We start from the raw sequence: 26,282 nt of genomic DNA on the forward strand, positions 1-26,282 counted from the left end.
TTAAATTAAATAGACAAGTATAATTATTCAAATTAGCTTTATTTACATGCCTTTACCACTAAGTATTGCTAAACATTAGCCTTTTTAATACCCTGCAATAGAAAAAAAATACAAAAAAACAGTTTTAAGTGACATACCATAATGGGTATGTCTTTAGAACTACCTTAAGTAGATGGTACTTTACATGCTTATAATTCAAAGAATGACTCTTATTTGTATATTATTTCTTTTTTAAACAGTAAAAATGATCCAGTAGCTCAGTTTCACAGACAAACGAAGCTGTTAGATTTAGTACATTTTTTCCAGTACATGGTTTAAAAAAGTCTATTTCAGTCTTTCAAAATTAACACCTTTACATATTTTATTATAGCAGACTAATCATTATGTTCTGGTGAGAGAAACGATATGTTTCGATAATTTCGATATACTTACAACAAGATAAAGTTAATAAAAGTACTACATTCTAACAGAAGCATAGAAATATTTTAATTATAAACCCAACAAAAACGCTACTGTTGTAAGCAACCAACAGCGTTGAATAATATGGATACGACTAATTGTCAAAAAGCTACTTACCCTCGTCAGTGACGAGGCCCGATTTTAACATTTTGCCCACCGCCAGCTTCTGTGGTGAAGCCCGATGTTAACTTCGTTGGCGACATTACGAATTTGTGTAATAAAGCAGACAAACGTACTGGCGAGGGGCTAATACTTGAGCTAACAAGAAGAAGCAGGGGCTGGTTGTTATTAAGTTTTGTAAACAGGCAAAGCAACAAACAAGTATCCCAAATTTTTTTTATTAAAAATTTAAAAATATTATTATAATTAAAAATGGCTAAAAAATGATAATAATATTATGTGTTACATTTTGTTCATCTCGCTTTCAACACGGCCAATCTTCACAGCAACAAGCCTTGAGAGTCTTTGGGAGGTTGTAGTAGTACATAGCTTGCTAAATCTGGATAACACCAGGCGGGTAGTACGCTTGTTAGCCACCGACGAAGTATAAAAATATGAGAACATTAACAGAACAACAATAGGTCGATTTACGTCTAACTTAATTAAAACTAATGACAATGCTCTATAGGTCTACCGTTCTCTTACGCAATAAAGTAAGTAAGTATATTTATTTTATAGAGACATACACTCCATTTTTTGTGTTTGTATTACCACAGACAATTATCTACCAAATTCTCACAATGTCATAAATAAGCACAAGTTATTCATGATACTGAGAAAAGCATTTAGGTACGCAAAGAGCCTTGCCACTACAGCCTTCACAGAAAGTTGTCGTTCTTTTCGAGCAAACAACACATTTGCGTCGAAGATGACGCTTAGTGTCATTAGACCCTGCGGCGGGTCGCTCAAAGTGTTGCGGCACATGCCGTTGGGATAGTAAAGCAGGTCGATTGCGACTTCTGTTAGTGTTATGGCGTTCTAATAACTGTAACACCAATGTTTGCCTAAATTGCCTATGAGTAAATTGTTTGAATGCCTTAAGCAAAATGAATGCATTTAATGTGCTAGCGTTTAAAAGTCTTCTAAAAAATTTTTTGTACCAGATTCTATTTCGGTTTCTCTCTATGGGGTACATGGCAAGCATTTGGTCCTTTTTATCGACTCCCCCCATGCAAATGTTGTAGTCAGCTATTAAAGCAGGCTTAATTGTGTCTGCATCCTCCACTGTAGTTAAGCCATGGTAAGTAGATATAAGAGCTATTCGCTTTTTATCCCTCCACACAATTAGATCGACGTCCCCAGAGGTGCATCCACAAACTTGACCAACGGCCATGTCTTTTAGTTTTGTCAACTCAGCAGGTACATATTGGCGGTTAGTCCTCAGAGTTCCGACGCAGTCGAACCCCTGTACTTTGAGCTCTCTTGCAAGAGTAGGGGAATTGTAGAAGTTGTCCATCCAGACAGTGTGTCCTTTGTGCTCTAATCCTCGTAAAAGCCTAAGCACCAAAGTCGGTATCTTCCCTGACAGCGGATTTGTTTTTTCTTCGCTCGTGGAGGCTTGGCGTGCTTCTACCTCAAAACGCCACAGGAATCCCGTCTGAGATTCACATATTTCGTACGTCTTGATGCCTACTGTCGCTGCTTTGTTTGGGATGTGCTGCCTAATATTTAAGCGACCCTTCCACATCGTCAAACTTTCATCAAGTGCAATGTTTTGCCCTAGCATGTACAGTGAAGTGAATTTGTCATTAAGATGCTGCAATATTGGCTGCAACTTATGTAATTTCGCCTCACTGTTGTTTAATCTTTCCGTCGAACATAAAGCATTGTCATTAAAATGTAGGCATTTGTTCAGAAGACAAAAACGGTCATAAGACATTGCGGCCGAAAATTCAGGGGTGATAAAAATATTGGCTGATGTTGACCAATACTCTTCCAAGCGGGATTTTATTACAATACCGGTGGCTTGTATTATCGCAAAGTAGGTGTATAACTCATCTACCGAGGTATCCACCCACTTTGTAATCCGGCTATTCGGGGCAATGCCTTGGACGATCATTGCCTCGCAAAGCTGTTCTGCATATTTATTTGTTTCTCTAACAATATGCTCCATAATTGGGCGATCCCAAATAGCAACAAATGCATCATATGGATCGACATATGCCCGAGTTGGCCCTTTATTTTGTATAAAATGCTCCCTCCTCAATTGTGGTGGAATCTGAGGGTTTGGCATCTGTCTCCATATAAAATCAAATTTATTAATAGGCTCCATTTGTATCGCATCTGTTGAAGGCATAAAAAGTGAGATTTCAGTCGGAGTTTCAGTAGGAGCTTCAATTGGAATCGCAGCTTCTTGCTGGGCTGGTTGGACGGGCCGGATTGGTGGCCAACGCAAATCTGCTTGAGCCTGACTGGGACTTTCGTCTTCTTCGTCCGGAAGGTAAATTCGAGCCACCCTTGGCACAATAACAGGCGCCAGCTCCTCAGTCTCTTCGTCATCACTATCATCTTCCTCGCTTCCTGCCAGACAAAGGATATAATGTCAGCTCATTATAACAAACTCAAAGCTATTTATCTAAACGTGAAATGAGCGATTATTAAAGTAGGTACTTGCCATAGAAAAGGACATTTTCTATTTCTGAGTCCTTTAATGGACGAGGAGGGCCACGACAAACTGCAGGAGATCTGAAAAGATAGTTTTTATTATTATTAACATAAAAGAATCACGGGTATATTATTCTTTAATTATGAAGTGATACTTACTGATAGGAAGGAGATTCCTCTCTGCGTTTGGGAAGGCGCACTGTTCTAAGGGCAGATGTCTGAACCGTGTCGACTTCAATATTTCTGTAAATAAAAACAAAATATAACCACGTAATCTTTCTGGGACACAATATTGTAAAAATAATAAGTAATAAAGAAAATAGAAGTAAATAATTTATATAAGTAATAAAAATACTCACACTATTGGAGAAGGTGCGTTTGAAACTAATGAAAGTGCAGGTGAAACGACTCGTGATGCAACTGCAGTATCAAACAATCTGCAAAAGTGCAAAAATTAGTCAAGAAATAATTATCTGCGTAGGCACGAGAAAATTGTACTAGTTGTTATACTAACTCAAAATCACGGGGCAACGAGGGCCAGCTGGCTTCTTTGTCTAAAAGAGGCGACGGCGGATTTGAACTCAGAGCTGCTAATGTTTCAGCTGCCGATAATATATGGGATATGGCTCCTTGGTCTAAACCAGGCGATGGCGGGGCTGAACTCAGCACTGCTAATGTTTCAGCTGCAGATAGTCTATGGGATAAAGAATACAATATATGGATTATAGGATCTACCTGTTGCTAGTCATTTATTGTAGATTTAAAACAAGCTTCTCAAGCTTCTTTCTGGGCGAGCTCGCTCCATCGTAGGCCACGTCTACGCCTCGGCTAGTCTGTGTCCATGAGTAAGCCCATTCATAATAAAAAATAAAAAAAAGCTTACATTTCATCATGCTGTACTAGTATGGGAGTTCTTGAACGTGCGGGTTCGGGACTCGGTGTCGTCCTCCTAAAAAATCTGAAATACAAAGAATATTTAAAATACGAAAAAAAAACATCTAAATTAAATATAATGTAGATAGTTACTTACTTTTTCCGTAAAGGAACTTCGATGGCCAAGCCACTTGGCCAGTCTTTAAGAGGGCCACAATAAATGCTAAAAATAGAGAAACATAAATTAATAAATACTGATTTAAATTTTGACTGTAATAGTACCTACGCAATAGTTATTTACCTCTATTTGTGTTAAGTAATATTATATTTACCTTTCTAGACAAATCGGGTGCGATGTATTTGCGCCACCCCTAGTACGTACACCGCCCCTTCTCTGTACACCGCCTCTAGTGCGCACACCACCCCTACTCCGCACACCACCCCTAGTACGTGTACTGCCCCTAGCGTGCACAATCCCCCGAGTCTCTACTTCTTCTCGAGTGCCCAAACCTTCTTGAGGGCCCCGATCATTATTAGTATGGCGACCACGGCCACGACCACCACCTCTGCTGCCGCGAGTTTTTGAGACTCGTGGCCTTAAATTAAAAAAACACACACACAAAAATATAGCATGCAGTTAGTTTAGTGCACATAAGCATAAAAGTGCCAAAAAATTTCCATGCGGGTGACAACCAAACCAATGAAAAAACAATGAGTGTCCGTTAAAAATCATAATATGTCTATTAAGATTTTTAATATAGTTATTCAATTTAAGAACCGCTGTTTTTAAACAATTATGTAAAATTATAAAAAAGCGACTTAGGGTCGAGTTCACCAACAGATGTTTAAATTTTAATCGGTTGTTTAAACAATTAACGACTGATTAACAATATTTTACTGTCCACCACGCACTAACCGTAGTTTATGTGCTGTAATCGACTGTTTTACTTAAACGAAGTAACAGACATAGTTTAAACATAGGTTAGTGTGACATAAAGCTGTGCCCGCGACATTTATTTAGGTTTATTTAAAAACAATTTACAATAAAAAATGGAAGACGCGTTGAATTATATATTTGACGAAAATAATGTGCTCGACGATTATGAAGATATTGAGCGAATATTACGCGCACCTCGTGTATTCCAAATACGGCGCAGTTATTTCGAAGAATATGACGAGAGAGCTTTTTCTACCAGATTTCGTCTATGTAAGCGTAGTGCCTTGGAATTGCTTACTTTAGTTGAAAGAAAGTTGGAATATCCAAGCGATCGGTAAGTTTTTCGACTACATAATTATTAATTATACTAGGTATTTATCAATTCAATAATTTGAGGTTAGGTGAGTACCTACCTGTATAACTCCTACTTCCTAGCATAAATAATGAAATGTTTCATTTATGTAGGGATGATTTTGTGGTTGTAAGCACCTACCTATCTATCTTCTATCTTCTTCTATCTATCTATCTATACATATAATAAACGCGTAAGGGTCGAAAATCTATACAATCGAAATATTAACAAAAAAATTGGCTGGTAGCTCTTAGAAACTATAACAGAACACGATTCGACAATTTTATTTTAGAAGAGTACCATACGTTTCCCAAGAAATCAACCAAATTAGATAGCCTTTAGACTGAGGCCAGCTAAGGGGGTCAGTAGTTTTGTTAGAATGTGTCACCCGAAGCCGAGGAAAAGGGGGGGCTTGGTGAGGTGGGTAGATAGGGATATATTATACTTAAATTAGGGGTGCTTACTGACACACAATTCCACGCAGGCGAAGCTGCGGGCACAGCTAGTAAGTAAATAATTATGTTTGTTTATTTTCAGGAACAATTCTCTGTCACCTATAAATCAGCTGCTGCTCACTTTGAGATACTATGCCACAGCGAGTCACCAGTTAACTATGGGAGATTTTGCTGGTGTTAGCAGACCTACAGCGAACAGAGTAATCCATCGAGTGACTGCTGCACTGGCCTCTTTAAGTAAGGACTTCATACGGTTTCCAGAAACTCCTGAAGATATCAGAGAAACTCAAATGGAGTTCTATAACATTGCCAAATTTCCCAAAGTGATACCGCATTGGACTGTACCCATATTAAAATTATTTCACCTGGAGGTAATCATGCAGAAACCTTTAGAAATCGAAAGGGATATATGTCGATAAATGTTCAGGCTGTATGCAATGCCAGACTCATAATCACTGATCTTGTTGCTAGATGGCCAGGTAGTGCTCACGATGAGCGCATTTTCAGTGCATCCCGTAGAAACGCAATATTCGAGATGGGTACATATATACTGGAGTCAGTTATGTAACGCTGCCATACATGACCCAAAAACTTTTTATTAAGCTATGAGCTTCATCACATCTGATATTTGAGTAATTCTAAGCATTTCTAGCCTGAAGTGGGGGGGAGGGTGGGGTACAAAGACGGCCGCCATCCGTCATCTTTAAAAAAAATCTACTCTGATCCTGGTGGGTACTAGGGCAAGTTTGGTATCATTTTCGTATAAACCAAAGACGTAGAATTCATTGCTGATATTTGTTTTTTCAATTTCATAGTAATTTTACAAGAAAAACGTAAAAAGGTGAAAAATTTGGTTGGAAATTTTTGCTACGCGGAGCCGAAACTACAAAAGATAGAAAGTTGAAATTTGCACACTAGATTACATTTATAAAGTGTACAAGAGATAAGAAGCGATTTTGAGAAATTCAACCCCTAAGGGGGTTAAAAAGGGGATGAAAGTTTGTATGGGGTTCAAGTTTTATTTTAAGCTAGGAATTTGAAACTTCGTAAAACGATATATTATTAAAATACAAGAAAACTAATTTCAGCGTTTTTGAAAATTCATCCCCTAAGGTGGTGAAAAAGGAGTTGAAAGTTTGTATGGATATCAAAAAAATTTTCGAACGCGGGACTTGAATCTTTGTATTTGGGGATATTATTAAAAGACAGGAAAAGTAATTTCAGCGTTTTGTAAAATTCATCCCCTAACAGGGTTAAAAAGGGGTTGAAAGTTTGAATCCATTACAAATCCGAGTAGACACACATTTCTTATTGCCTCCCAGGCTTGAAATGCTTAGAATTACTCAAGGAACATATGTGATGAAGCTCATAGCTTAATAAAAAATTTTTGGGTCAACTTTATAACTGCTTCCGCTAATAACGACTCTCTTCTTGTGGCAGATAGCGGTTACATGAATCGCAGCTATTTGATGATGCCTCTTGATAGAACTCAGACAAATGAAGAGGCATCATACAATGAATCGCAGATAAGGACTAGGAATCCAATAGAAAGGTTGTTTGGGATATGGAAGAGACGTTTTCCAGTACTTGCACTAGGAATGCATGTGCATTTAAAAAACTGCCTACCTATAATTGTTGCCACCGCTGTTCTTCACAATATCCTACAATCCAAAGGAGAAGAATGCCCTCCAGACGACCCTGAGTTGGAACTACCTACTCCATGGGATGCTATTATAGAACAAGGCAGGATAAGAGAGCAGCGGTCTCTTGGTAATGCAAGAGACATTAACCCAGTGAGGAGAAGGTTAATTAATAATTATTTTAAAACTTTACACTATTTGTAGAAGCCTGTATAGTAACGTTATATTATTATTACTATTACAAAATAAAAGCAGTTAAGTATTTTAGCTCCTGTCTTATTTTATTTATTTATCTTATTTAGGAATAAATCAAATCAAATCAATATATTTCGTAGGTAACCTTAGGATTACACTTAAAATACAAGTTCCATCAAACTATATCACAAAAACATGAATACTTTACATAACTTTTGGTACCTACATACATACCTACCTAGTTAAGTATTAAATTTAACTTCTAGTTACAGTCATACCTAGTTACAAAAATAAACACATTTATTTTTTACTTATTGAGTTAAAGAATTAACAAAATGACAAAAACTTTGAAACATTAAATTAAAGTAATATTTATCCGGCTAACAAAAAAAATTCAAATATAAAAATGGTTATACATTTGTTTGTAATATTTTTTGTGTTTTAATTTTCTCCTGCTTTAGCTGTTCATCTAAAATTAAAATTCTTCTTCTGGACTCCTCCCGTGCATTTTCTTTTAATGTTTTTACCAAATCAATTTTTTCTTGTACAAGCTGGTCACCTAAATTTTGCTGGTTGGGTCTCCTTCTTTTCAACCAACTATTGTTGACTTTGGAGTCCTTAGAAGATTTTAAAACATCGGAAATAGGTCTTTTTAAAGAGTTTGGTGTCCAGCCCTCCCATTTCGGATTATTGTCCTATAAACAAATAACAAAAAGCAACATAATCAATTGGATATGTATTTTTCATCATTGTAGCCACATATGTTCCACAGACAAGAGTTAGTTTTACATTTCATTATTATACATATGCATAGCTCGGACTGTTCATTGCAAAAATGCTGGTGTTTTTGCCATGAGTTGTCCGAGCTATGATTATATGTATAACCTAAATAAAAAACCGGCCAAGAGCGTGTCGGGCCACGCCCAGTGTAGGGTTCCGTAGTTTTGTCATTTTTTTCAAAAACTATTCAACCTATCAAGTTCAAAATAATTTTCCTAGAAAGTTTTTATAAAGTTCTACACTTGAGATTTTTTTCATATTTTTAAAAGTTATGGTTCAAAAGTTAGAGGGGGGGGGACACATTTTTTTTTTACTTCTGGAGCGATTATTTCCGAAAATATTTACATTATCAAAAAATGATTGTAGTAAACCCCTATTCATTTTTAAATAAGTACCTATCCAACAATATATCACACGTTAGAGTTGAAACGAAAAAAAAAACACCCCCCACTTTACGTATAGGGGAGGTACCCTAATAAAACATTTTTTTCCACTTTTTATTTTAGCACTTTGTCGGCGTGATTGAGATACATATTAGTACCAAATTTCAGCTTTCTAGTGCTAATGGTCACTGAGATTATCCGCGGACGGACGGACGGACGGACGGACGGACAGACATGGCGAAACTATAAGGGTTCCTAGTTGACTACGGAACCCTAAAAAGGTTATTATATTTCAAGGTTAGCTGTATGGTTATTATATAAATTAATAAATAGATTTAACATATGATATATCGACAACCTCTTTAGCTTAGTTGGTAGTGACTCTGTCTACTAAGCTGGAAGACCTGAGTTCGAATCCCGGTTTGGGCATCACAAATATTTGTTCCCGAGTTATGGATGTTTCTATGTATATAAGTATTTATCTATATGATATCTATTATATTTATCGTCGTCTAGTAACCACAGCACAAGCCTCTATGTGCTTACCGTGGGACTAGGTTGATTTGTGTAAGATGGTCCTATAATATTTATACATTTATATTTTATATGATATATGCAATACCTTATTGTCAGAATTTACCTCAGCGATGGGAAAAGTAAGTGAACATGAAGGTTCATCCTCGGTCTCCACAACTGCATTAATAACTTCATCCGTACCTATCTCCTCAGCGTCAGAGCACATTTTTGCCGTATCTTTGTTACACTGAAAATACATTGAAAGACGATATTAGTTATTTTACATGCATTGATGAGATAAGAGAATGTATGTACAAGTAAATTAGAGTATAGGTATAAGTTTCTCTGTACTTACATCATCATATAGCAAAGCATCACTATCATATTGATTTTCAATACCTTCCAAAGCAGGCCCCAATATTTCTTCCACAATACGGCCTGCTCCAGTACCAGGAGATGGTGGAGGGGGTCTGCCACCACCTAAATAGAATATATTATAAATATTTCGAATTTCAATCTAAAACATCTTAAACCAGAGAAAATTGCACAATCAGGTCTGCTTACCAGTTTTAAATACTTCCCGTTTCCGATTTGCTGATAGTTTTTTTGTCTGGCGTTTAATGTTCTCCCAGCAAGTCTTTAAACTTTCGGGAGGGCGGGAGCAGTATGTGCTAAGAGCATTAAATTCTTGGGATATATGCTTCCAACCCCTTGCTTTATCGGCGTTTGTTGTCGCATCTGATTTTTTATTTTCTACTACAGCTTTATATTTTGAAACGAGTTCGGTTAACAACGATTTCTCGTCACTTGTAAAATTTAACGTACGCTTGCGTTTATCTTCCATTATCTATTATCTAGCACTATAATGGTAATTTTGTATTCAAAATTCAATTCAAACCGCCACAACACTTGACGAAAAACAGCGAAAAAGTGACATTGGCATTGACAAGACATTTGAAAAGGATGCTAAATAACAAAGGCGTTCCCGCTATGGACATGGCATTGACGAAACAGGTAATAGAGTCTGTGCGGAAAGAGAAGAGTCGTGGCAGAAACGGGAACTAACATTTTAAATTTTATATGGCAATCCAACCTTTGACACCTGTCTTGTAAAAAGTAAACAAACTTCTGTCATTGTATATTTTTATTAACAAAAACCGCAAGTTTTATGTATAAAATATTTTCAAAACACGATGAAACCGTACATAAAACCACAAGAAAAATTATATTTAACATTGTTCGGTTTTGTCAGCGGGAAAAAAACGGCTAAAAGCCGACTATCGACTTACAAAAAGTCGCGAAACGTGTTTCCGCTATTCGCGGGTATTGATGTTGTATTTAATATTAAATAATTACCTATTTAATAAGCCCCCTAAGTAACTTGTCTCCGGTAAATAATCGGTAAGTATATTCATTCAAAATATATTAATTTTCATAAATATGCAGGTCATCATGATCTTTAAAATAACTGACAAATAGTCTTGATACTTGCCATTTTATGCATATGTAATTTTTTTTTCAGGATTGTGTAAAAGTACCTACGGTATCTCGAATAAAAGGCCGCTAAGTAGGTGATATGCAAGAATTCGTAATCTACGTGCCGGATTCAAGCACATCCAGTTCCTCACATCAGTCCCTGGTTCTTCTGAAGCTAGCTCAAACATAAGTGACATTGAATATTTTAATTAATACGTCGATTACAAAGAATATTTCATAAAAATATTTCTTTATTTGTAAGTTCGTTTACTAGGTTCTGTTAGTTACGAAATTATAAGTATTTCATATTTAGCAGACTTTTCGGCGAAGTAAAATATCGTGAGATGAGAGAACCGGACATATCCCAATAAGGCCTACCTACTTATGCACTATTTTTATTCATATTCATATTTATTATTAATAATGTACACATACATTACAAGTCAAGTTTACAATGGGTGAAATATATCCCAGATAGTAAAATTACAGTTCTAATGCCCAATTTCTACCCGATCTACCCGGTTTTGTATTAAAATAACTGTTGGACTGCACAGATTAGGTAGTACATAACTACATAAATGAGACTCTATCTTGTTTGGTACTAAAATTACAGTTGTATTGGGCAGATTCTTAACTAGTTTTAGCAGTTTTGACAATCGCACTGTCACTTTTTAGTATCTGAAACATCAAAACAAAAGTGAGTTTTAAAAAGAAAACTAGTGCCTGCGCTAAATCAGAGGATTGATTTGACGAGCCGACACCACGACCAGGCTCCGTTTAGTAAGCCATGGTAAAAAACCGGAACAAAAGGGGTACAAGTATCATGACCTTTAGTGTCGTACTATAATCACGTGACCAGTGTTGTCAGCATAGCAAAAACCATAAAATAGCACTGGCGCGCCCTCAAATCCCACGACTCTTCTCTTTCCGCACAGACTCTAATATTTCGTCAAACAATAATGTTACCCTACCATTTCGCAATGTTACTGGGGAAAAAGCAAATGTATGGAGATACACTGACATCTTTACATAGTAATACTATACCATTCATTCATTTACGACTCATTCATTCAAAAACGTTTGGTTGGTTAACCGTTTGTTAAAAATGGGTGGTGAACATAAAAAGAACGTGTATTGTTTAACCAACTGTTAAATTTTAAAGGAGCGATTACGTAATCAATGTTTATATTGTAGTTGGTGAACTCGGGCCTTAGAAACATTTGTTATTAAGTGTTAAATAAATCGGATCAAAAAATATAATTAATAATGTATTGAATATGCTGCTCTCAGCGTATCTATACTATGCAAACTGCATGGTCGGCCATTTTACTAACTCTAGTTGCTGTCTGTTCTGCGGCCCGATCCGGGCCGCCCAGTATCTGTGCGGCGGCCACAATCGGGCCGCAAATATACCTGTTGCTAGTTTTCTTTAGATAAATGAGGATTTCACTAAAGATTCATCTATGTAGCAAGCTGTTATAAATCTTAATAACATTGTCAACCGATACAGAAGTTTACGCAACGCATTTAATAGACAAAAAGATTTGGAACAGACAAAACAATTTTGAATGAATGATACGGCATAGGTTAGGCTGCTATTTTGATTAGTGTTTCTGTTGGATAAACATAACCTACACATATACTATGGATGAAATATGTATGAGTACTTACATTTTAATATGCAGAAGGCTCCAAATAAATACACAACTTCCTTGTACTATTAAAAATACAGTTAAAACGCCAAAACATCCACCTGTTGCAACGCTTAGTAAGAACACTGGCGATTTCGCGGGTTTTTTACTTAGGGACACTGGTCAAGGTCAAGCTTACTGTCTGTCCTATTTCACTGGCAATACACGTCAATGAGTGTAAAAGAGTTAGATGCACGTTTGTCTGCTTTATTACATAAATTCGTAACGTCGCCAACGAAGTTAACATCGGGCTTCACCACAGAAGCTGGCGGTGGGCAAAATGTTAAAATCGGGCCTAGTCACTGACGAGGGGTTATGTGATATTATTTTTTTCTAGCCAATCTATAAATTTGGTTTTCTTACATTTGTAGAACCTAATTCCATCTTCCGGGAATGGTAAGAAGCATTGTCTAGTAATAGTACTGCGTTAGATTTTAATTTAGGCAGTATGCCAGTTAGTCACTCTTCAAAATGTTGTGAGTTCACCTCTTGGTGATAGTCTTCAGATTTTTTTTGAAAGTCATAACTTGTAGGTAGGTATGGGCACGAAATCATATTTTAACTCGCAACCAAGATTTAAGAAGCCATAATAATTTTCGAATATCCATTTAGTTAGCTATAGCCAACGCACAAAAGAGTGATTTGTTTAGGTTTTGCTGTACTCGTATTTTGATGCTATCAAAAGATTCTGAAGTGAAAAATTGCAGTCGACTCTTTCATACCATGCAGTAATTGTTTTTGGATGTGGCAGGACATCTTGAAATTGCTATCGAATAAACGTGTATGCTTTTGGTGAAAAGTTATGCAATTTCACTACATTTTTTTTTACTTGCAGGCGGCGAGTATAGGTATAATTTTATACCTAAATGTGACTTTTGTGAACGAGTGAATTTTCTGTACGGTAGTACTATTAGGTAGTTATCCTGTGATTTTGTGTCAATAAGCAACTATGACTCTCTTTATGCACTAAGTCATTGAAAATATAATACTATAAATCTTAGTCTCTTATCTTTATAGTCATATAAATCTCCACTGTTAAGATTCTGACAATTTCGTATATATATTTTTAAATCAAATACCAAAAAAGAGTTCGGGAGCCACTTTTGGCCACTTTTTACCCATTTGTGGCCACACGTTTGTGCCAGTTTTGGCCACATCATACTCGTAATAATTAAAAAAACGTCAGTTAAAATCAAACAATTGTCACATTTATTTGCAAGTTTACACATTTTTAATTAACTATCAAAATCAACTATACTCTGCCATGATATATAATTGTGGCATTATCTATGAAAAGGGACCTTATTGTCGATGGCGCTTACGCCATTATTAACGATGCTCCGATACAAATACAATGCCGCGCGATGCTATGCGGCGTGAGCGCCATCGACAATAAGGTCCCTTTTCATAGATAATGCCCCAATTTGTCTTAGGCTTGTTAATATCTTAGGTAAGAATTACTTGTGAGATCTTCTTGTAGGTACTATTACGGGGTGGATCAGGAGTCAGTTTTTAAAAAAACTAATTTTGAAACACACACGACTTTAATTGATTCAGAAAAATAAATTGACAAAAAGGTGTAAACCACGCGCGAGTCCAATCCGATCTGATTGGTGTTAATTATTTACCTAATACGAAAGCTATGTAGCCCTTACGTTGCATTGATGTCAATGAGTCAATGCAACTCGGCGTTTACATTATAATGGCCAACCCTGTAATTTACGATATAACAACCCCCCCGTTAAGATGGATCATCATATTTGAAATGATGAGGAATTTAAATTGTGGGATTGAAGGGTTGGACTGACCTGTGGTTTTACAAAAGAGAATAAACTTATCTAAACTTAAGAATCTAAACACACGCATATTGGCATCATTGGCTATGAGTTTTGTGAGTGACGAGGATGTTGCGTTTTACAGGGGATGGAGTGCAACGATCTTCCTCTGAAGAGCAGGTTTCTTCAGTAGGTTCTTTCATGACTATCATATGAGTTGGTGGTAGTTCGGTTTTCCTGTTATGACATTGGTTAAATATCTGAACGCAGCATCCTGTCTTATCCTGCGGAGATTGGTTACAGCAGAGCCAATTTCTGACTCTGTAAAGTATGTATAAGAGAAATAGGGTAGAAATTATATAAGTTACAGATATGTAATGCGTGCTGTACTGTTGAAAGTGAGTTGGATTTTCTAATTTATTCAATTCTTTTTCGAATAGGTTAAGATGGGTACTGGCGTGCACCAATGAATCTAAATTGTTTATATTTTCTAATTTAATGAATGGTAATTTACCTAGGGTTTTGTTTAATCTAATTTTCTCACAACAATCATCCTGGACGATATTAAAATCTGAAACCTTATTTGTAATGTTAGCAATGATGCTTTCACTAGACGAGGTGAACTGCAAGGTTTTGTAAAAAGCTTTGCATGTTTTTGGCAGTGTCAAAATGCCGGTTCCGAATAAGACTACTTCTATGTCATCAGGTTGATTGTTGCATGTTATATGACATTTTCCTGGTTCTGATTGGACAAAAATCCAGCGATTTCCTTTTATTTTGTGAAATACATCTATTACGCCATGAATTAATCTAGTAGTACAAATTTCGGGTAAGGTTTTAACTGCCTCAGTTAAAAATACGGTTTCACAGATAGGATTTGCAATTGTTGAGTAAACATTCGTTAACGCGCACACATAGCACTTCTCACTGATCACTTGGCACTTTTTGATATCGTTGATTAGTGAATAAAACATGTGATCCTTCGTTATCGCCACATATGAGTCGGTCGGTGCAATAAGAGCATATGTATCAGGTTTCGTTATGTCATATGGAGTAGGTAAGGGGACGACATTATATAAGTTATAAACTTGCGGTAGGACTAAAGGGATTTTTACAACAACAATGACTCTGTTTGAATGGTAATAACAAATTAATTTAGATAGGTCAATTATTTCGTGAATATTTTGGATTGTTAGCGACACTGGAAGTTCGTTGTGTTTAGGTAAGTTGTGTCTGTTTTTATCTAATTCATTGTACAGTTGGTGAGGACTTAGTACGGTCGGGTGTAGGATATTAAGTTTTGCAAATAATACGGCATTGCTAATGTCATCGATGTCTAGGGAGAGCGTTAAGATAATTGATTCTAATGAATTCAAAAGTGAGTTGGTTTGGGACTTGATTTCTAGTTTATCGTTACTATTAGAGATGGTTTCCATTATACTATGTAGGGTTTTAATATTTTCCAAAAGATGGTTTTCATTTTCAGTGACTTTATTTATCGAGCTATTGAAGGTGGATATTGTTGATTTAATGACGTGTATATTATCCTTCATTAGATGGGCTAGTTGTTTTTCGTCAGTCTGTACGTCATTGATCGCCTGGGAAAATTTTAGAGCGTCCTCGGTGTCTAATGTGCCGAAAATAGTTTTTAGCAATGAGCCTCCAAAATCCATCAGTGCCCTTTTAAAACGACTGTTAGATTTTTCATCAACGAGTAGGTAGGAAATGGAAGAGAATTTATTAACGTTTTTTAAGTGTTGGTGTTTAAGGGCAGAGAGAGCATTATTACAATCGGTCTGTATTTTGGATGACGTGAGTGAATTGCACAATACGCGTGTTTTTTCAAATAAGAACTCTATGTTTCCTTATTGATACTGGATCGAGTGTCAGTATAACCAAATTTAAAAACTTTGATACAAAACCGCTGCTGTCTAACGATAAAATCCTACTCAAGGGCCTAAGTAAAAATAGTATCTAAATTTACACAGGACGGAAATTGAAAACTCCTCGCTTGTTTCGGGTTTTTTTTCAGTTTTGTCAACCATTTTTAAATAATTTAGGGGGTAGTAAATCGACCTTGAAAATAAAATATGTAGCGGTAACAAAAATCAAGTGTTTTACTCACAGGATGAGCGCGATGAGAATCTTCATCTGGAGAGACGTTTGTTGGCGTTGAAGAAGTCGTAGGGGTGCTGCCGATAGGGCAACTGTTGAAGGGCGGCCGGAAAACCTTCCGACAGCGGAATACAGGTTGGCTTTCCTCGGGCGGTTCGTTGGCAGGCTTATTCAAAAAATAAGGCTGACTGTCGCAACGGCTGGACCACGAAGGAAATCAGGAACTTGACGAGGCGGCAGGAAGTCAAGAGATTGATGGTGTTGATGCCCCGGAGATGGATCGGTGGTGCCTGTGCAAGGCGCTTCTGGATACGTGGTTCTTCTTAAAAAAAAGTCTTTTGGATATTTAACGTGTTTTCCGTCGCGTATGGAATCCAGCAGAACGATACGGTTTCCGTGCTGGTATCCCACTTCTGACACCACTATTACGGGGTGGATCAGGAGTCAGTTTTTAAAAAAACTAATTTTGAAACACACACGACTTTAATTGATTCAGAAAAATAAATTGACAAAAAGGTGTAAACCACGCGCGAGTCCAATCCGATCTGATTGGTGTTAATTATTTACCTAATACGAAAGCTATGTAGCCCTTACGTTGCATTGACGTCAATGAGTCAATGCAACTCGGCGTTTACATTATAATGGCCAACCCTGTAATTTACGATATAACAGTACCCATTAACAAACTTAGGTAGAAAACTCCCAATACTTTTCAATTTCTGGAACACGATATACATCTCTTTTCGAAACTTTTTTTTGGTGTAGCGATTTTCTGTTTGATGTCATCGTAAGGATAGAAATTTAAATCAACTCTGTCTGGCCATTTCCAATTCTTTGCAGTTTTTTGCATGGACTTTATTTGTACCTCATCTTCATTTAAGAACTCTATCTGCCCTACAAAATATTCTCCTTCATAAACAAATATTACAAAGTCCCCAAATTTATAGATATTTTTATTTTCTTGATCATCGCAGTCATTGCTTACGTCTTCACCTATAGAGTCATCTGTATCATGGACAGAAAAATTGTCACATTTTTCGCTAGATTCGTCTGAATCAGATCTATATATATATTTTTTCTTTACACTAATCTTAGAATGTTTAGCTATTGTTTTCAATTTCTTGGCTTTAGACTCGACACAAGGCCCTTTCTTTAACGATTTTGCTCTTTTGTTACCGATTTTTGGATTTGAATTCCGGAATTCCGGAACTGGTTCCGGAATTAGGGGTTATCGTATTTTACTTAGATTTTTTTGTAAAATCCAACAAAAAATGTTAAATTCTGATACTTTACGTTTATTAAAGTTAATATTGTTTAAGAGAAATTTAATTTGAAGTACTATAGATAATTTCATCTCTTTTTTTACCACTTTATTAAAATGGTTCCTTTTATTCAATTCTATGATACGCGGTATTTATTCGGGGAAAATTTAGTTGCTAGCAAACCATTCGATGGATAATTTTATAAAATAGTTAAATATAACAGCTCTATAATCAGCCTACTCTTCGTAACATAGTACGTAGTGGTGTTGTTTAAGAAGTTGAAGGTCGAAGTTTGGCTTTTTCCTTCCTAGTTCCTAATTATGATTCAGAATATCATATATTATGTGCTTCTACAGGATCCGAAATCGTTGATAGAGAAAACCTTCTATCTAAATCGAAGATTCGCTTATGTAGGATTGAGACTATTCTGACTATTCTAAGCAAGTAAATCACTTTGCTTTTTTTATGAGCCCATATTGTCCCACTGCTTTATCAAACCGAAAAGTAAAATATACCCATACTATAGGTCACTGAATGACTAAGAGGCACTTATTAACAACAAAAAACACCAGTATAGTGTAGTTTCTTAACAATTTTCAATAATAAACGTATTAAAACCTGAAAAAAGTACTTAAATCCAATTCCGGAATTTTAGATATTCAGTTGTTTCAATTCCGGAATTGTAATATCGGAAAATTTGTCGGAGATTCCGGAATTTCGAAATTCCTGAATTCCGGAATGCAAGCCCTAGTGGGCGGGATTAAGGGATAGCTCTGTGTCGGAATTGTTTTTGTCGCGATTTATAAAAAACAACGCAGGTAGGCCTGGATTTTCTATGCCATTGGACTGAACTGCGTAGTTGGTTGATGGATCTTTTGCTGAGATTGCATTGATTGGCTGTGTTCGCAGCTGTAGGTGTTGATAATTCTTCTGTTTGTATTGCTGTATTGATCGCTGCACCTACTGAGTGGGAAAATATTTGTGTGGCTAATTTTACTTTCATTTTTTGAAACGAGTTGGGACTTAGATGGCTCGGTGTAATTTTTAGCAGTGTACGACTTTTGTTTTTTTTAACCTATATTATATGCAGCAATTACATCCTTGAACGAAACTTCTTTGTTTCCGTATATGTTATTATTACACAGCCAATTGTTCCTCTAGTTTTTAATGCAGTGTGGTGCATCAAAAATTGCAAACAGTTTGCGACCGTTAACATAAAAAAACGGATAGTCCTTTGTTGCACCAAGGGCTTTCAGTGCACTTTGGTTGGTGCTCACTTGGTCGCACACTGTTGTTTTATTTTTCAATTTACGTCTTATGTTTAGGAGCCAAGGAATTTTGCCAGGCAGTGCAAGCGATGTCCCAAACAATATTTAGAAATTAACATATTAAAAGACTAAAGATACTGAGTGTTAAAATTTTAGAAGAATTAAACCTAAACATTTAAACCACTAAAGAAAATATTTAAAGTTAAATAACAACCATAATGTTTTATAGAATCACAGCTCGTAATCAGGTGATCGAGTACCTCTCGATGCGGACAGATGGCGGTGAAAACAATCCTGTAAGGCCTGTTTCACAACAATGCCGCTAGGTGTCGTTGTGAGTATCAAACTGAAACCAAGAAATTGCCTTTGCTACGTTTGAAACGTAACAACAGGTACAAGTGCCTGTAGCTCCACCATAGACGAAAGCATGGGAGTTTAATAGTTTTAAACTCATAATCGAACAAGCGGTTAATAAAACTACTGTAAATTACAAGTGGTAGGTATTGTTGTAAATTACACTTGTAACAAAAACTAACATACGGTCTTGAGTCCTGTAACAGCACAACAGCAGCTACTTGTATTATTATTATCACTATACATTTCAGTTAAAACTACTTCACCAGACTCTGCAGCAGGGAGCCCTACCAGAACTGGTGACTCCTTCCCAATGATATTGTACACCATTTCGTCTAAGTACATTTGTAAATTTGGTGGTTCCACTCCCAGTGGCCCGGCTGTTATCTCGTTTTTTCTATAAGGACTGTATCGTTTATTATAAATACAACTTTACTTAGCCGTTTTTTCTGGTATTATATTTTTATTAAAAAATTAAGTACCTATCCAACAATATATCACACGTTAGAGTTGAAACGAAAAAAAAAAACACCCCCCACTTTACGTATAGGGGAGGTACCCTAATAAAACATTTTTTTCCACTTTTTATTTTAGCACTTTGTCGGCGTGATTGAGATACATATTAGTACCAAATTTCAGCTTTCTAGTGCTAATGGTCACTGAGATTATCCGCGGACGGACGGACGGACGGACGGACGGACAGACATGGCGAAACTATAAGGGTTCCTAGTTGACTACGGAACCCTAAAAAGGTTATTATATTTCAAGGTTAGCTGTATGGTTATTATATAAATTAATAAATAGATTTAACATATGATATATCGACAACCTCTTTAGCTTAGTTGGTAGTGACTCTGTCTACTAAGCTGGAAGACCTGAGTTCGAATCCCGGTTTGGGCATCACAAATATTTGTTCCCGAGTTATGGATGTTTCTATGTATATAAGTATTTATCTATATGATATCTATTATATTTATCGTCGTCTAGTAACCACAGCACAAGCCTCTATGTGCTTACCGTGGGACTAGGTTGATTTGTGTAAGATGGTCCTATAATATTTATACATTTATATTTTATATGATATATGCAATACCTTATTGTCAGAATTTACCTCAGCGATGGGAAAAGTAAGTGAACATGAAGGTTCATCCTCGGTCTCCACAACTGCATTAATAACTTCATCCGTACCTATCTCCTCAGCGTCAGAGCACATTTTTGCCGTATCTTTGTTACACTGAAAATACATTGAAAGACGATATTAGTTATTTTACATGCATTGATGAGATAAGAGAATGTATGTACAAGTAAATTAGAGTATAGGTATAAGTTTCTCTGTACTTACATCATCATATAGCAAAGCATCACTATCATATTGATTTTCAATACCTTCCAAAGCAGGCCCCAATATTTCTTCCACAATACGGCCTGCTCCAGTACCAGGAGATGGTGGAGGGGGTCTGCCACCACCTAAATAGAATATATTATAAATATTTCGAATTTCAATCTAAAACATCTTAAACCAGAGAAAATTGCACAATCAGGTCTGCTTACCAGTTTTAAATACTTCCCGTTTCCGATTTGCTGATAGTTTTTTTGTCTGGCGTTTAATGTTCTCCCAGCAAGTCTTTAAACTTTCGGGAGGGCGGGAGCAGTATGTGCTAAGAGCATTAAATTCTTGGGATATATGCTTCCAACCCCTTGCTTTATCGGCGTTTGTTGTCGCATCTGATTTTTTATTTTCTACTACAGCTTTATATTTTGAAACGAGTTCGGTTAACAACGATTTCTCGTCACTTGTAAAATTTAACGTACGCTTGCGTTTATCTTCCATTATCTATTATCTAGCACTATAATGGTAATTTTGTATTCAAAATTCAATTCAAACCGCCACAACACTTGACGAAAAACAGCGAAAAAGTGACATTGGCATTGACAAGACATTTGAAAAGGATGCTAAATAACAAAGGCGTTCCCGCTATGGACATGGCATTGACGAAACAGGTAATAATATTTCGTCAAACAATAATGTTACCCTACCATTTCGCAATGTTACTGGGGAAAAAGCAAATGTATGGAGATACACTGACATCTTTACATAGTAATACTATACCATTCATTCATTTACGACTCATTCATTCAAAAACGTTTGGTTGGTTAACCGTTTGTTAAAAATGGGTGGTGAACATAAAAAGAACGTGTATTGTTTAACCAACTGTTAAATTTTAAAGGAGCGATTACGTAATCAATGTTTATATTGTAGTTGGTGAACTCGGGCCTTAGAAACATTTGTTATTAAGTGTTAAATAAATCGGATCAAAAAATATAATTAATAATGTATTGAATATGCTGCTCTCAGCGTATCCATACTATGCAAACTGCATGGTCGGCCATTTTACTAACTCTAGTTGCTGTCTGTTCTGCGGCCCGATCCGGGCCGCCCAGTATCTGTGCGGCGGCCACAATCGGGCCGCAAATATACCTGTTGCTAGTTTTCTTTAGATAAATGAGGATTTCACTAAAGATTCATCTATGTAGCAAGCTGTTATAAATCTTAATAACATTGTCAACCGATACAGAAGTTTACGCAACGCATTTAATAGACAAAAAGATTTGGAACAGACAAAACAATTTTGAATGAATGATACGGCATAGGTTAGGCTGCTATTTTGATTAGTGTTTCTGTTGGATAAACATAACCTACACATATACTATGGATGAAATATGTATGAGTACTTACATTTTAATATGCAGAAGGCTCCAAATAAATACACAACTTCCTTGTACTATTAAAAATACAGTTAAAACGCCAAAACATCCACCTGTTGCAACGCTTAGTAAGAACACTGGCGATTTCGCGGGTTTTTTACTTAGGGACACTGGTCAAGGTCAAGCTTACTGTCTGTCCTATTTCACTGGCAATACACGTCAATGAGTGTAAAAGAGTTAGATGCACGTTTGTCTGCTTTATTACATAAATTCGTAACGTCGCCAACGAAGTTAACATCGGGCTTCACCACAGAAGCTGGCGGTGGGCAAAATGTTAAAATCGGGCCTAGTCACTGACGAGGGGTTATGTGATATTATTTTTTTCTAGCCAATCTATAAATTTGGTTTTCTTACATTTGTAGAACCTAATTCCATCTTCCGGGAATGGTAAGAAGCATTGTCTAGTAATAGTACTGCGTTAGATTTTAATTTAGGCAGTATGCCAGTTAGTCACTCTTCAAAATGTTGTGAGTTCACCTCTTGGTGATAGTCTTCAGATTTTTTTTGAAAGTCATAACTTGTAGGTAGGTATGGGCACGAAATCATATTTTAACTCGCAACCAAGATTTAAGAAGCCATAATAATTTTCGAATATCCATTTAGTTAGCTATAGCCAACGCACAAAAGAGTGATTTGTTTAGGTTTTGCTGTACTCGTATTTTGATGCTATCAAAAGATTCTGAAGTGAAAAATTGCAGTCGACTCTTTCATACCATGCAGTAATTGTTTTTGGATGTGGCAGGACATCTTGAAATTGCTATCGAATAAACGTGTATGCTTTTGGTGAAAAGTTATGCAATTTCACTACATTTTTTTTTACTTGCAGGCGGCGAGTATAGGTATAATTTTATACCTAAATGTGACTTTTGTGAACGAGTGAATTTTCTGTACGGTAGTACTATTAGGTAGTTATCCTGTGATTTTGTGTCAATAAGCAACTATGACTCTCTTTATGCACTAAGTCATTGAAAATATAATACTATAAATCTTAGTCTCTTATCTTTATAGTCATATAAATCTCCACTGTTAAGATTCTGACAATTTCGTATATATATTTTTAAATCAAATACCAAAAAAGAGTTCGGGAGCCACTTTTGGCCACTTTTTACCCATTTGTGGCCACACGTTTGTGCCAGTTTTGGCCACATCATACTCGTAATAATTAAAAAAACGTCAGTTAAAATCAAACAATTGTCACATTTATTTGCAAGTTTACACATTTTTAATTAACTATCAAAATCAACTATACTCTGCCATGATATATAATTGTGGCATTATCTATGAAAAGGGACCTTATTGTCGATGGCGCTTACGCCATTATTAACGATGCTCCGATACAAATACAATGCCGCGCGATGCTATGCGGCGTGAGCGCCATCGACAATAAGGTCCCTTTTCATAGATAATGCCCCAATTTGTCTTAGGCTTGTTAATATCTTAGGTAAGAATTACTTGTGAGATCTTCTTGTAGGTACTATTACGGGGTGGATCAGGAGTCAGTTTTTAAAAAAACTAATTTTGAAACACACACGACTTTAATTGATTCAGAAAAATAAATTGACAAAAAGGTGTAAACCACGCGCGAGTCCAATCCGATCTGATTGGTGTTAATTATTTACCTAATACGAAAGCTATGTAGCCCTTACGTTGCATTGACGTCAATGAGTCAATGCAACTCGGCGTTTACATTATAATGGCCAACCCTGTAATTTACGATATAACAACCCCCCCGTTAAGATGGATCATCATATTTGAAATGATGAGGAATTTAAATTGTGGGATTGAAGGGTTGGACTGACCTGTGGTTTTACAAAAGAGAATAAACTTATCTAAACTTAAGAATCTAAACACACGCATATTGGCATCATTGGCTATGAGTTTTGTGAGTGACGAGGATGTTGCGTTTTACAGGGGATGGAGTGCAACGATCTTCCTCTGAAGAGCAGGTTTCTTCAGTAGGTTCTTTCATGACTATCATATGAGTTGGTGGTAGTTCGGTTTTCCTGTTATGACATTGGTTAAATATCTGAACGCAGCATCCTGTCTTATCCTGCGGAGATTGGTTACAGCAGAGCCAATTTCTGACTCTGTAAAGTATGTATAAGAGAAATAGGGTAGAAATTATATAAGTTACAGATATGTAATGCGTGCTGTACTGTTGAAAGTGAGTTGGATTTTCTAATTTATTCAATTCTTTTTCGAATAGGTTAAGATGGGTACTGGCGTGCACCAATGAATCTAAATTGTTTATATTTTCTAATTTAATGAATGGTAATTTACCTAGGGTTTTGTTTAATCTAATTTTCTCACAACAATCATCCTGGACGATATTAAAATCTGAAACCTTATTTGTAATGTTAGCAATGATGCTTTCACTAGACGAGGTGAACTGCAAGGTTTTGTAAAAAGCTTTGCATGTTTTTGGCAGTGTCAAAATGCCGGTTCCGAATAAGACTACTTCTATGTCATCAGGTTGATTGTTGCATGTTATATGACATTTTCCTGGTTCTGATTGGACAAAAATCCAGCGATTTCCTTTTATTTTGTGAAATACATCTATTACGCCATGAATTAATCTAGTAGTACAAATTTCGGGTAAGGTTTTAACTGCCTCAGCTAAAAATACGGTTTCACAGATAGGATTTGCAATTGTTGAGTAAACATTCGTTAACGCGCACACATAGCACTTCTCACTGATCACTTGGCACTTTTTGATATCGTTGATTAGTGAATAAAACATGTGATCCTTCGTTATCGCCACATATGAGTCGGTCGGTGCAATAAGAGCATATGTATCAGGTTTCGTTATGTCATATGGAGTAGGTAAGGGGACGACATTATATAAGTTATAAACTTGCGGTAGGACTAAAGGGATTTTTACAACAACAATGACTCTGTTTGAATGGTAATAACAAATTAATTTAGATAGGTCAATTATTTCGTGAATATTTTGGATTGTTAGCGACACTGGAAGTTCGTTGTGTTTAGGTAAGTTGTGTCTGTTTTTATCTAATTCATTGTACAGTTGGTGAGGACTTAGTACGGTCGGGTGTAGGATATTAAGTTTTGCAAATAATACGGCATTGCTAATGTCATCGATGTCTAGGGAGAGCGTTAAGATAATTGATTCTAATGAATTCAAAAGTGAGTTGGTTTGGGACTTGATTTCTAGTTTATCGTTACTATTAGAGATGGTTTCCATTATACTATGTAGGGTTTTAATATTTTCCAAAAGATGGTTTTCATTTTCAGTGACTTTATTTATCGAGCTATTGAAGGTGGATATTGTTGATTTAATGACGTGTATATTATCCTTCATTAGATGGGCTAGTTGTTTTTCGTCAGTCTGTACGTCATTGATCGCCTGGGAAAATTTTAGAGCGTCCTCGGTGTCTAATGTGCCGAAAATAGTTTTTAGCAATGAGCCTCCAAAATCCATCAGTGCCCTTTTAAAACGACTGTTAGATTTTTCATCAACGAGTAGGTAGGAAATGGAAGAGAATTTATTAACGTTTTTTAAGTGTTGGTGTTTAAGGGCAGAGAGAGCATTATTACAATCGGTCTGTATTTTGGATGACGTGAGTGAATTGCACAATACGCGTGTTTTTTCAAATAAGAACTCTATGTTTCCTTATTGATACTGGATCGAGTGTCAGTATAACCAAATTTAAAAACTTTGATACAAAACCGCTGCTGTCTAACGATAAAATCCTACTCAAGGGCCTAAGTAAAAATAGTATCTAAATTTACACAGGACGGAAATTGAAAACTCCTCGCTTGTTTCGGGTTTTTTTTCAGTTTTGTCAACCATTTTTAAATAATTTAGGGGGTAGTAAATCGACCTTGAAAATAAAATATGTAGCGGTAACAAAAATCAAGTGTTTTACTCACAGGATGAGCGCGATGAGAATCTTCATCTGGAGAGACGTTTGTTGGCGTTGAAGAAGTCGTAGGGGTGCTGCCGATAGGGCAACTGTTGAAGGGCGGCCGGAAAACCTTCCGACAGCGGAATACAGGTTGGCTTTCCTCGGGCGGTTCGTTGGCAGGCTTATTCAAAAAATAAGGCTGACTGTCGCAACGGCTGGACCACGAAGGAAATCAGGAACTTGACGAGGCGGCAGGAAGTCAAGAGATTGATGGTGTTGATGCCCCGGAGATGGATCGGTGGTGCCTGTGCAAGGCGCTTCTGGATACGTGGTTCTTCTTAAAAAAAAGTCTTTTGGATATTTAACGTGTTTTCCGTCGCGTATGGAATCCAGCAGAACGATACGGTTTCCGTGCTGGTATCCCACTTCTGACACCACTATTACGGGGTGGATCAGGAGTCAGTTTTAAAAAAAACTAATTTTGAAACACACACGACTTTAATTGATTCAGAAAA

At 36.5% G+C, this 26,282-nt stretch overlaps 4 protein-coding genes and 1 pseudogene across 8 annotated transcripts; 1 reads left to right on the plus strand and 4 right to left on the minus strand.

Annotated features, from left to right (window-relative positions):
- Positions 1–18: 18 nt before the first annotated feature.
- Positions 19–12,668, minus strand: LOC134670630 (piggyBac transposable element-derived protein 4-like). 5 transcript variants are annotated; one of them, XM_063528433.1, is made up of 5 exons: positions 3,947–4,981; positions 3,578–3,757; positions 3,423–3,500; positions 3,223–3,306; positions 19–3,144 (listed from the first exon to the last, which is right to left on the minus strand). In XM_063528433.1, exon 5 carries the CDS (start codon positions 2,753–2,755, stop codon positions 1,220–1,222), a length of 1,536 nt encoding a protein of 511 aa, XP_063384503.1. In that variant the 5' UTR covers positions 2,756–3,144; positions 3,223–3,306; positions 3,423–3,500; positions 3,578–3,757; positions 3,947–4,981; the 3' UTR covers positions 19–1,219. The 5 variants fall into 5 exon arrangements, with proteins under 5 accessions (XP_063384503.1, XP_063384504.1, XP_063384505.1 ...); XM_063528434.1 differs by having other exon boundaries at positions 19–3,306; XM_063528435.1 differs by adding an exon at positions 12,342–12,668 and having other exon boundaries at positions 19–3,757; positions 3,947–4,159.
- LOC134670990 (putative nuclease HARBI1) lies at positions 4,987–6,248 on the plus strand (annotated as a pseudogene).
- A 1,276-nt stretch (positions 12,669–13,944) lies between the features above and the next one.
- Positions 13,945–15,923, minus strand: LOC134670516 (uncharacterized). The gene has a single exon (XM_063528329.1). It carries the CDS (start codon positions 15,807–15,809, stop codon positions 14,235–14,237), a length of 1,575 nt encoding a protein of 524 aa, XP_063384399.1. The 5' UTR covers positions 15,810–15,923; the 3' UTR covers positions 13,945–14,234.
- A 3,990-nt stretch (positions 15,924–19,913) lies between these two features.
- LOC134670687 (uncharacterized) lies at positions 19,914–21,408 on the minus strand. Its single transcript, XM_063528503.1, has 2 exons — positions 20,687–21,408; positions 19,914–20,602 (listed from the first exon to the last, which is right to left on the minus strand). The coding sequence occupies exons 1-2, from the start codon at positions 20,964–20,966 to the stop codon at positions 20,445–20,447; spliced, it is 438 nt and encodes a 145-aa protein (XP_063384573.1). The 5' UTR covers positions 20,967–21,408; the 3' UTR covers positions 19,914–20,444.
- A 2,108-nt stretch (positions 21,409–23,516) lies between these two features.
- Positions 23,517–25,454, minus strand: LOC134670517 (uncharacterized). The gene has a single exon (XM_063528330.1). The coding sequence runs from the start codon at positions 25,338–25,340 to the stop codon at positions 23,766–23,768; it is 1,575 nt and encodes a 524-aa protein (XP_063384400.1). The 5' UTR covers positions 25,341–25,454; the 3' UTR covers positions 23,517–23,765.
- Positions 25,455–26,282: the final 828 nt, after the last annotated feature.

Source organism: Cydia fagiglandana, chromosome 14, assembly GCF_963556715.1.
Source record: "Cydia fagiglandana chromosome 14, ilCydFagi1.1, whole genome shotgun sequence".
In the NCBI taxonomy this organism is placed as follows: domain Eukaryota; kingdom Metazoa; phylum Arthropoda; class Insecta; order Lepidoptera; family Tortricidae; genus Cydia; species Cydia fagiglandana.

Coding starts and splice junctions, on each gene's coding strand:
- LOC134670517 (XM_063528330.1), bottom strand. CDS start 25,340: ATGGATTTTGGAGGCTCATTGCTAAAAACTATTTTCGGCACATTAGAC.
- LOC134670630 (XM_063528435.1), bottom strand. CDS start 2,755: ATGCCTTCAACAGATGCGATACAAATGGAGCCTATTAATAAATTTGAT.
- LOC134670687 (XM_063528503.1), bottom strand. CDS start 20,966: ATGGAAGATAAACGCAAGCGTACGTTAAATTTTACAAGTGACGAGAAA. Junction 20,603..20,686: donor ACGGGAAGTATTTAAAACTG/GTAAGCAGACCT, acceptor TATTCTATTTAG/GTGGTGGCAGACCCCCTCCA.
- LOC134670516 (XM_063528329.1), bottom strand. CDS start 15,809: ATGGATTTTGGAGGCTCATTGCTAAAAACTATTTTCGGCACATTAGAC.